At 42.7% G+C, this 12,119-nt stretch overlaps 1 protein-coding gene across 1 annotated transcript; it reads right to left on the bottom strand.

The window, feature by feature from the left end:
* Positions 1–2,269: 2,269 nt before the first annotated feature.
* LOC119799765 (60S ribosomal protein L31-like) lies at positions 2,270–2,656 on the bottom strand. Its single transcript, XM_038309623.1, has one exon. It carries the CDS (start codon positions 2,645–2,647, stop codon positions 2,270–2,272), a length of 378 nt encoding a protein of 125 aa, XP_038165551.1. The 5' UTR covers positions 2,648–2,656.
* Between the last annotated feature and the right edge of the window lie 9,463 nt (positions 2,657–12,119).

A 12,119-nucleotide genomic window follows, 5' to 3' on the forward strand; every position in this document is an offset into this window, starting at 1 on the left:
CCTATGTTCCCTGCCAGAGGGGCTTATGCATATAAGGAAATGGTAATTTTCTCTTGTGGTCTTTACATAAAATGTAGCTTGGCACATACAGTCCTGCTTCTTACTTGTTTCTGCTAAATAATTTCCTTCTTCCTTCCTTTCTTTTTTTCTTTCTTTGTTTTCTTTTCTTTGTTTTTCTCTTTGAGACAGGGCTTTTCTGTGTGAAACTCACTCTGTAGAGCAGACTTAGACCAGTACTTAGAGATCCACCTGACTCTACAACAATTTCTTCTTGTTTGTCTGTTTGTTTGTTTCTTTGAGATAGGGTCTCACTTTATAGCTGTCCTGAAACTCACTACGTAGACCAGATTGGCCTCAAACTCACAGATACCCTCCTACCTCGGCCTCCTGAGTGCTAGGATTAGAGGCATGTGCCATGTGGCTGGAGAGATGGTTCAGTGGTTAAGAGGACCAACTGCTCTTTCCGAGGACTCTGGTTCAATTCCCAACACCCACACAGCAGCTCACAGATGTCCAACTCTGGTTCCAAGAGATCCAACATCCTCAGCAGACATATATGCAGGCAAAATACCAATGCATGTTAAAAAAATTAATAACTCATTGGAAAAGGTATGTGCCACTGCAGCCGGCAACAGTTTCTGTCTTTAGCTCTTTCCATATGCAGGACCATTATCTGTCCTACCCATCCCCTGTACCCATCCCCTGTAAATGGGCCTTTCTCAGATTTGCCCCATTCCTCATGGGACATTTCCGCAGCTCATCTAAACCTCAGGATTCCGACTGAGCCTGTGCCTGCTTCATTCTGAAAACCTCTTATCTCACAAAGAAAACAGATACCTTTGGCTGGAAACCCAGCAATTTCCTGCCCCCAGTGTACCTTGTACATTGTGTTCTTTCACTATCAGCTTATAGCTCCCGGACTGTGCCTGCCTCTGTCTGGCCTCCGCGCCTCTCCGAATGCCACTTTCACTCCCTTCGGTTCGCCTGTGGAACCTTCTTTAACCTTTCAAACCCAAACGGGGATATCACCCTAGAAGGAGTCAACCAGTCCCTTCTGTGTGTTATATCTGCACCTTGGGTGCTTGATGGACCTTTCCCACCATTGCACTACATATGTTAATCTGAGATTTGTCCATGAAGCTGTGCTCCCACAAGTCTTGCAAGGGCTGCGCCTGAGAGCTAATTTACATCAGAATGCCCAGCACTTGCCAGAGTCTGTTACAAACAGAAGCTACTCAATGAATATTTGTTGTATAGATACTGTGAGAGATGCAAGCATGCGCTGTAATGACAGGGATTTGCAGAAGTTGAAATGGGTTGTCTGCTTCACCTGTGTAGAGGAAACTTTGTTGTACCGTCAGTGGAGACCCGCTTCCAGTCCACGGGAGCAGGAGACCTCCGACCTGCGCTCTGCTGCTTCCTTGGTGCCTGGAGGAAGAAGGACTGGCTTCCCTGATGCTGAAAACTCATGAGGCCTCTCACTGTATTTGAATCCACCAAGGATGCCCTTGCACAGTCTACAAGGAAAAGGAGATTAAGAGAATCTTGCTAACACCGGGCCCTGGGTAAAATCTCATACCTCCAGTCAACTTGTTAATAGCTTTTGTGAGGGATATTCTTGCATACATGTGGACCAGAATGTGCCCTCATCTAAAAGTCAGTGGAGGATATTGAGTGTCTTCTATCACCATAAATCCTAGTCAGTAGGTGGAAAGGTCTAGGAAGGCACCAGCTCATCTTTTCCATGTTCAACAAAATATGTTAAGTATCATCTTCAACAACAGGGCTTTACCATCAGTTGGTGGAGATTAACCAACAGGCTTGGCAATAGCCTCGGTTGTTTGGGGTTTCCACGGGGCCTCTTTGGCCAACAATTCAATTAGATATAACCTATTCCTGGCAACAGAGGTGTTGCTTGGTGGAAAGAGATGTTCAGTTGAGACTTTTTGAGGTGATTTGATGATTCCATTTAGATATCTTCCATATGTGTATATCTTTTAAGAAGCTTCTACTGTAGTAGTTTTCCATTTTCACTAAATTAATCTACTAATTCATGAGCTTGGGAGATGACTCCATTTTCTGATATCATTTTCAATTTCCTTCTTCAAAGTCTTAAAGTTTTGTTTTGTTTTATCATATACATCTTTCACTTGCTTGGTTAAAGTTACCCCCAAGATAGTTTATATTATTTAAAGCACTGTCTTTTCTTTTTTTTTTTTTTTTTTTTTTTTTTTTGGCAGTTCTCCAACTTTATTTGAGATTCAGTAGGTTAGTTCTCATCCACATTGACTGTCTGTAGATTTTTGAATGTGGTAACAGGCATGTAAGTTACCAATGTGTAGAGTTTGTTTAGTGAGTCCTCATCCTCATTACGTTTTCTGGACAAACGTACCCGGATACGGTATGGAACATTCCTTATTCCTTTGGCCCAGATGGCTTTATTGAGCCTGGTATCAATCCACACATCTGGAGTCCCCATCTCCTTCATGGCAAATTTCCGGATTTCTTTGAGTGCCCTAGGAGCATGCTTCTTGAAGCCCACGCCATGGATGTGTTTGTGAATGTTGATGGTGTATTCTCGGGTCACCACCTCGTTGATGGCAGAACGGCATTTCTTCTTCTCGCCACCCTTCTTTGCGGGAGCCATTCTGCAGGGCCCAAGCTGGAAAAGGGTGTCTTTTCCTTTTTTGATTACTCTACCAAAACACCTGAGACTGGGTAGTGTTATAGGAGGATGCTTTTTTGTCACTGGCTGCTCAGCCCCCAAATAACCACACAGAAACTGTATTAATTAAATCACTGCTTGGCCTATTAGCCCTAGATTCTTATTGTCTAGCTCTTACATCTTAATTTAACCCATTTCTATTAATCTGTGTATAGCCATGTGGCTGTGGCTTACCAGCAAGGTTCTGTCTGACATCTGTCTCTGGCAGCTACATGGCTCACTGACTCTGCCTTCTTTCTCCCAGCATTCAGTTTAGTTTTCCTGCCTAGCTCTACTCTGCTAAGCCACAGGCTGAAACAGATTTTTTATTCATTAGCTAATAAAAGCAACACATATACAGAAGGACTTCCCACACCATTTCCCTTTACTGTTTAAATAAAAGGGAAGGTTTTAACTTTATTCTAGTAAAATTACATATAACAAAACAGGTATAAAGCAAGAATTATAGTTACCATATTTATATCTGCTTAATCTCTTATCATAACTAAAGAAAACTGTAACTATCTAGTCTTCAACTCCATCAAAGACCCCAGAAGGATAATATTACCTAAGTTAACAGAAAGTGCATTGTAGGCAACTCCCAAAACTCTAAAACTGACAGAGACATCTCGCTACCTGGACAGTCACCCAAAGTCCTTCTGTATCATTGGAGCATCCATCTTCAGCCTACAGGCCTATAGTATCTGGCAGACTATATGAAGCAGGGAATTTCAAAGACAGTTTTTCCTATATTGACAGTTTGTCAATCACTTTCTTCTTTGTCCTGCAGAATGTCTGGCAGACCCTTTCATGAAGCAGGAATCCTGAAGGACCATCTCACCTTTAGGCAAGCTCAGTGGCCATTTTTCTGTGGGTCCTGCATGTTCAGTTCATACAGGATAACATCAAACAGTCCAGGCAAGAGCAGTTTCTTGCCCAAATGGCTAGCAAATTCTATAAGGAGCCTCTTCAGTGCCCATCTTCCTCTTGAAGTAAATGGTGCTGCCAGAAGCAGATGTGTCTCATTGTCAGGAAAAGTCCTAAGTTATTAAAACATTTAAATGTCATATTCTGAAGGTCTCTGAAAGATTTGAAGAATACCTATCTAACTGAAATATATCTTTATATATCTAGAAAACCTAACTAACATGACTAGAAGCTTGACTATTATATATGATTATCTATTAACCTATATTTCTTAATTATACATTACATTTTAAAGTGAGCTGCACAAACACAATGCCTTAATCAAGAGCAGAAATATATATAACAAAATTGACCTTAAATTTGTATCAATAAACCAGGAACCATACCAGTGCAAATCTTTATAGCATATTCCCCTTTAAATGTAAATGAACATTTATAAACAATATTTGAGGAATTTGGGCATAGTTCTCTCCACACTGCTTCCTGCTTTTTGTTGGTTGAAGTAATTTTTGGGGGGTGCTCATGGTACCTTTCGGGGGTGTCTTGGTCCATCAAACCACATTAGTCTGGAATTAAGCCACAGGTTCTCATCCTCTGTGGAAACAAAAAAGAACCTCTTTTCCAAAGCAACAAATCCTTAGACCCAAATTTTGGAAACAAGGTATCTTTAAAATATATAGGTTGGTTTAGCTTAGCAGCCCAAACAATGACTTGTCTCTCTGTACTTAGCTCTTTCACAGTCAAAAAAAAATTTTTTTTTTTTTTGGTTTTTCGAGACAGGGTTTCTCTGTAGCTTTGGAGCCTGTCCTGGAACTAGCTCTTGTAGACCAGGCTGGTCTCTAACTCACAGAGATCCGCCTGCCTCTGCCTCCCGAGTGCTGGGATTAAAGGCGTGCGCCACCACTGCCCGGCCACAGTCAAAAAATTTAAAGAAAACACAGTGATATACATACATAACCCAGACTCTCTGTGTATATTCCATCTTTACGTGGTTTATTTTTCTTATTCTATTACTTTTTCTACAAGTTTGTTATTTTCACTCCTGTAATCTATGACCGCCTGTTCTCTTTTATATTACATTTACTGTCTCTTTACTCTTTTTCTTCTCTCTCCCAAGCCAATGTACATTTTTTTTTTTAAAACACCATGTCTCATTTAGAGGTCTTTTATGTCTGAATCTGTCCTATTGTGTATCTGAAATCCTTTTTCTGTCCAGGAGTGCTTCTGAAAATGCTAAGCGACATTACTAGGACTAAGGCTGCTTTGCCTTTTGGCTCCGCCCCAGTCCAATGTGGCAGAGGTGGGTTCATTGCCTCTGAGAGTGGATGCAGATGGAATAATCTGGGGACAGCAGAGGGGAGATAGAGGTGCTGATGTAAGCAACTCAAACTCACAAACAGTCAGTTCACATACATAGATATGCCATTTCTTCATTAACCAGGTTAAGATTAGTGAGGTGTTTTCTTCTTTTTACATGCTGTCCTGTGACAGACTAGACTTTGTAGGTGGACTTTTCTGTCCTGTCGGCCTGTTCCCGAATAACCACATGGAGCCTTCTTATTAATTTTAAAAGCTTGGCCAGTAGCTTAGGCTTGTTTTTAGCTAGCTCTTATAACTTGAATTGACCCATTTCTGCCCCAAGCCTTGTTCACATCATCTGTGTACTTTCCACGCTGCTTCTGCATCTGGCTAGCAACTCCTGCAGCTCTACCCTACTCTCAGCATTCTCTCAGCCCCGAAAATCCTGCCTAGCTACTGGCTATGTAGCTTTTTCATTAATCCAATCACAGTGACATTATAGTCACATGGTGTAAAGGAATCTTCCGTAAGACTTAATGCTGGTGGTGAGGACAACAGACACTGGTGGCTTTCAATGTCTGAGCAGTGTTGGATAAATCATCCCCCCCCCCCCCGTGCCTGTCCCTGAAGTCTCCTGCTCCCCTATTCCCCTCATCTCCAGCTTGCACTCCATGTCAAGCTCTAGGGTTACAGACACAGGTAACTTGCCTGGTTTTCTACCTTGGTGCTGGGAATTTGAACCCAGGTCCTCAAGTTTGCACAGCAAATGTTCTTACCTGCTGATCCATCTCCCACCCCCACCAACATTTTTTTTTAAAAAATGCAATTGTATTGTTTTTAGTGTGAATATAAGACAGTCTTTAAAAACATGGAGAATAAGGACATAATGTAAAACAAGGATTTAAAAGGTAGAAAAAAATTGGGGGTTAATGTTAAAATGCAGTCTCTAACAGGTGTTTCCAGGGTGTCTAGTGTCTGTCTTAGTCTATCCTTGCTTGCCCTTCTTCAACCTGTTTACAGCACAGGCGATGACCCCAGGCTAGCAATCAATCATTCATCAGGAAAATCCCTACAGACATGCTCACAGACCAATCTGATAGAGTTGAGTATCAAGTAGATAAAAAAAAAAAAAAAACAACACTACTTCATAGGAAGTAAAAACCAAGATCTTTGTTTTTTCTTTTTTCTTTCTCTCTCTCTCTCTCTCTCTCTCTCTCTCTCTCTCTCTCTCTCTCTCTCTCTCTCTCTTCTTTCCCTTCTCCTCCTCCTCCTCCTCCTCCTCCTCCTTCTTTTTGATATAGGGTTTCTCTGTATAGCCTTGGCTATCCTGGAACTTGCTCTATAGACCAGGTTGGCCTCAAACTCACAGAGATTCGCCCATCTCTGCCTTTGCTTCCTAAGTCTTAGGGTTAAAGGTGTGCACCACCACTGCCTGGCCTTCACAGTGCTCTTAATGATTATGAAATCTGTTATCCATCAGTGTGCTTTACTGTGAGTTGATTTCAGAGTGCGGCCCCTTTTTCCATTCTGCAGGGGACACTCTGAGCCATCCTTGAGCCATGCCAAGTCCTTGTGCTTGTCCTTCTGCCTGGAGCACGCTTCTCCTTCACAGTCAGGCCTTCATGGCCTTGCTCGGGGACCATCTTTCCTTTTCTTCTCCTTTTTAAGATTTAAGTTTGTTTTACTGTGTTTCTTTTTCACTTTGTTTAATTTATCATCATCATGATTATTTTTATTTTATTATTATTAGTATGTGTGTGCAATAGACTTTCCATAGGGAAAGTCTTCCATAGGGTAGGGTTGAAATTTCTCTGCTGAATCCCAGGCCCCTGCCCAGGATGGACTGACAGAAGTGTAGAATGAATTGAAGGGGGTGCTAGGTGTTTCTCCCATCTCCCATCTCACGTGTGTTTTCCAACAAAGGTTTGATTTTCATTATAGACGATGTTTCTTAAATAATTCATTTATTTTTATTTTATGTGCATTGGTGTTTTGCCTGCATGCATGCCTGTGTGAGGGTGTCAGATTCTGGCGTTACAGACAGTTTGCGAGCTGCCATGTGGGTGCTGGGAATTGAACCCAGGACCTCTGGATGAGTTGTCAGGGCTCTTAATCACTGAGCCATCTCTCCAGGCCCATAGATGATGTTTTTATGTTCGACACTGATGTTTCCTGAAATTAAAACTAAATGGAAAGAACCTTTAACGTCATCAAGCTGGAATTTGGACAACGCTGTTTCCCACGTGTATTTCCTTCACAGGCACCTGAGAGAGACTAAGACTGAAAGAAGTTGCTTGGAGTCTTTTTCTCAGCATGGGTGACACTTACCGCTTCTGGATTTAAAGAAATAATGGCTTCGGCGCCTACATTCAAATCGACCTTTCCTGTTTTAGCCTGACTCCTCCAGCCCTTAGAATCCGTTTTCGACTTTGTTCCAGTGGTGTGGCCTTGCTCCCTGCCTTCGCCTCGCAGGAAATAACGCCCACTGAGTCTCTGCTCCCGCAGCAGTAGACGTGCAGACTGCGGAGTCATTTAACAGTGTTCTGGAAGAAAAGTTGATGACTCACTCCACAACCCCTGGGGAGGCGGGAGGTGATTGCAAACAACTTAGAACCGGGCCAGAAAGCCTAGCATGAATGCCTCACAGCAATCAAACACCTACCAAAAAGTAATGTCTTGTCTAAACTTGATTGAATGCTGATTTTATTTTTCCAGAAAGATATAAGCTGAACAGTCTGCTGGGCCCAACACTATTTCCCTTGCTCTGACACAGTGGAAGTTGTAACCATACTAAGTTTTATAGCATCAGATAAATATGTATTCTGAAAAAATGTCACCCTAAAGATTTTTAATTTTTTTTTTAGATTTATTTATTTATTATATACACAGTTTTCATCCTCCATGTATGCCTGCAGGCCGGAAGAGGGCACCAGATCTCATTACAGATAGATGGCTGTGAGCCACCATGTGGTTGCTGGGATTTGAACTCAGGACCTCTGGAAGAGCAGTCAGTGCTCTTAACCTCTGAGCCATCTCTCCAGCCCAAGATTTTTAATTTTTTTTCTCAAAAGGTGATTCTAATTTTATAGGATGGGAAGGAGGGGTGACAGTTTTAATTGAATTTTTATTCGATTAAAAAAAAGCAATTTTGTTTTTGCTTTTGCTTTTTAAAATAAAAATCAAGATCTAATACACAAACAGTTTAGAACAGGGCAAGAAAGTCTAGCATGAATGCCTCATAGCAACCACACATCTGCCCCCCAAAAAATGTCTAAACAGCCATCTAAGTGGGTACAACACCCCAGGCACATCCCTGTTCCTCCTCCCCCTCTCCCATGTCGTCCCCCCTCCCTCGTCCCTGCCCCAACTTGCCTCTCTGACGCTTTAAACCTTGAAGGGTAGTGATGCCTTTGCTTGTCTAAAAACTCCATTTGCGGGACTGGGAGTGTAGCTCAAGGGTTAGGGTGCTTACTGAGACCTACAAGACCTAGTCTGGATCCCTAGCATGGAAAATGACATCCATCCCGTCCTAGGTTGGAAAGGTGACTCAGCAGTTAAAAGCATACTGCTTGGTTTGTTTGCTTTCTATTGTTGCGGTAAACACAATGACCAAAAGCAAACCTGGGGAGAAAAGGCTTTATTTCAGCTTTACATCGTCCAGGGCATACTCCACCGCTGAGGGAAGCAAAGGCAAGAGCTCCGTGAGGAGCTCGTGCAGACTGTGTGGAGGGGTGTTCTTTACTGGCTCATGGATTTCTCAGTCTGCTTTCTGATACCGCCCAGGAACGACCTCAGGCATGGAATGGCACCATGCATAGTGGGCTGGGCCCTCCCGCATTAATCATTAATCAAGAAATTACCCGACAGACTTGCTTTTGGGTCAATCTAATGGAGCAACTTCTCAATTAATATTCCATCTTCTGGCCTGAGTTGCCACTGAAGGTCGGGTAGATTTCTGTGGTCTGTGTTGCAGCCTGAAGCCATGTTGAGGTCTATGACCCCATCTGCATCCGAGGCCTTTGACAGGGTCTGTGGTCATATTGCAGCCCGGAGTCCAGTTGCCGAGTTCGTTCCCTGTGCTGATGCCAGAAACCATGTAAAAGCCCATTATCCGTGCTCTCGCGGACCAAAAACAGCAAATAAGCTACTTTGGCAGTGATATCGATGATTGCAGACGCACAGTTGAGAAAGAGGGACATGGAAGACTTCTGTGACAACCCCTACCTCCACCCTAATCCTGCCCGGCAAGTAGTAAACTGTGATAGGGTCCTCAAGTATCTCTCTCCACAGTAAATGGCTACCGGCTGGTTGCAGGAGGGAAAGGACTCAGTCTTATTTAAGGGGCAGGCTGCTGAGAGTTTGTCCGTGCTCCAATGAGTATATAGATACCACAAATGGGACTCTTTTTTCTATTTTGCTGGGGGGCGGGGAGTCACAAGGCATCCGGGATGAGTGGAGGATGAACAGGGAAGGACTGGGAAGCAAATGTGATAGGGGTATATGATTTGAAATACTCAAAGAATTAATAGAAATATTATGTTGGAAAAATGTTACATCTTCCCCGATGAGCCTAACTTGTGTCAAATTGACAACTAACCAGAACACTGCTTTTGCAGAGGACTGAAGTCTGGGTCCCATCACCAATATGTTTGACTCACAACCACCTATAACCTGAGTTTCAGGGAAATCCCAGACCTGTGGCCTCTACAGGCGTCTGCACACATATACACAAATAATTAAAAGTACTAAAATACTTAAAAAATCATCTATTAAAATATTAAAGGTCCCATTCAGAGTCAACTGCTTAAACATCCTTGGCTGCTCTTATCCTATTGGCTATGGCCTTTGTGGAGGACTATACAGGGTCCCTCACTGTACTTAGCTGAGATTTTTGAGGGTGAGAAGGGTGTTAGGAATAACCAGATCCGGAGGTGGTTGGACAGGGTTCCAAGCAGTGGAGCAACACATGCAAAGAAACAAAGAACACGTTTTCTCCACATGTCGTTGCCACTTTAGGACAGGGCCCAATTCCTACTTACCACTATAAAACAAAACCAAACTGGGTGTGGTGGCAGACACTTGAGTGGAGGCAGGAGGATCCCAAGTTCAGGGCTAGCATGAGCTACCAGAGATCCTATCTCAACACAAAACATGCAAGCAGGCAAAAATAATAGCAAAAGAAACCCACATCATCATCATCATCATCATCACCACCACCACCATCATCATCATCATCATCATCATCATCATCATCATCATCATGCCCTGAATAGTATTCTAGTCAGTAGCAATAGCTGGTAATGTGCCTCTTTTGGAGGATTTAATTTCTCTTAAGTGACCTATCAAGAAGATGAATGCAGGTGTTTCAGTGGTTTTTGCAATGGTCATTACCTAATCACAATGCCAGGGACTTGAGACCTTAAGTAGGAAGTCACAAGTCATACTTAGTTGGATAGAGTTTATTTAGTAAATTGGTTATGATTTGATGTTTTTGTTGTTGATATTTTTGGTTTTTCGAGACAGTCTTTCAATGTGTAGTCTTGGTTGTCTTGGAACTCACTCTATAGACCAGACTGGCCTCAAACTCACGGAGCTCCGCCTGCCCCTGCCTCCCGACTACCAGGATTAAAGGCATGTTTCACCACTGCCAGGCTGGTTATGATTTTTCTATTATCTTTATCAAATTATTTTAAAGGCATCCCTCTCATTCTTTTTAAATTCACCAATTAAGACTATTAGTGTAGTAGTGTTTGATTCTGACATACCTGATATTTCTTCATCCACGAGGCTGTCCAATGTCTCAGCAGTTCCAGTCTGGTGCTGAAGGCCGTAAGGATTCCTGGAGAGCTGGTGGTCTTCAGTCTACACTGGAGTCCTGAAGAAGTGGGATTGAATAATAGGGAAGGTACCCTCAGCAAGAGGATGGGTGAATGTCCCAGAAAGAGTGAGGGCAAGCAAGCAAAAAGCAAAGTGTCCTTCCGTGTCCTTTTATTTATTTGGGATGCCACCAGAAGGTGTCAGCACATTAAGAGTGGGTCATCCGGCTTTAAGTAATCTCATCAAGAAAACCCCTACAGGAGGGCCCAGTTCATCGAGTTGACAACCAAGGTTAGCTGTCACAGGCATTGAGTAGAATTTCCTGGTTTCTGCCTATCAGCACAGAGAAGGGAACTGAAAGATGGGAGGGTGACGGGATGTAGAAATCAGAACACAGACAAGTCAAAAGAGCTTCTCCTTTTCAAAAAGAGATACACAGGAAGTCTATTTCTTATTACAAAGTAAGTTAATAATTGATGTAGGAAATAATCCAGCTCACTGAGTTTTGACACTAGTTCTTTCAGTAGATAGTACTAATATTAAAAAAAGCAGTGATTGCCAGGAGGTGGTGGCACACACCTTTAATCCCAACAGTCTGGGGGCAGAGGCAGGAACATCTCTATGAGTCAGAGGCCAGCCTGGTCTACTGTAGCTGGAATTTTCTTCATGCCACCAACTAGTTCCCAAATAAAGACATGGAGACTTATTATTAATTATGAATGCTCGGCCTTAGCTTAGGCTTGTCCCACTAGCTCTTTTAATTAAGCCTGTTTTTATTCATGTATGATTTGCCTCTGGGGCTTTTTGCCTTTCCTTCTGTATCCTTCTTTCCTACTTCCATCATGTCTGTCTGACTGGCCCTTGGCGCCTCTTTCCTTTCTTAATTCTAACCTAAATAAATTCCTCCTCTTACTTACTCTCCCTGCCCGGAAGTCCAGCCTATACCTCCTCTCTCCTTATTGACTGTTCAGCTTTTTATTAGACCAATCAGGTGCCTTAGGCAGGCAAGGTAAATCTTTACATAATTAAACAAGTTCAACAGACCTTTTACATTGTTAAACAAATATTCTGCAACAGTCTACAGAGTGAATTCCAGGACAGCCAAGGCTATGTGGTGAAACTTTGTCTCAAATAAACCAGAGAAGAAGAAGAGTAAGAGGAGCAATGGTTGAGTACTTATGGCTTCTATCTGGCTTTCAGGGACATGGGTTGCTCAGGAGGGCTAGTCCAACCCTACTAAAGGCAATCGAGAAACCTGACACAATGTGGTAACAGTAACAAAAACAAGACCTGGATCTCTTGGATTTATTGTTATGATTACTGAGACAGAGACTTGTATGTATCCAAGGCTGGCCTCAGACTCACGTTAATC

This window comes from Arvicola amphibius, chromosome 13 (genome assembly GCF_903992535.2).
Source record: "Arvicola amphibius chromosome 13, mArvAmp1.2, whole genome shotgun sequence".
NCBI classification, from domain to species: Eukaryota; Metazoa; Chordata; class Mammalia; order Rodentia; family Cricetidae; genus Arvicola; species Arvicola amphibius.

What these genes read in the sequence shown, in the direction of transcription:
- LOC119799765 (XM_038309623.1), bottom strand. Translation starts at nt 2,647, where the DNA reads ATGGCTCCCGCAAAGAAGGGTGGCGAGAAGAAGAAATGCCGTTCTGCC.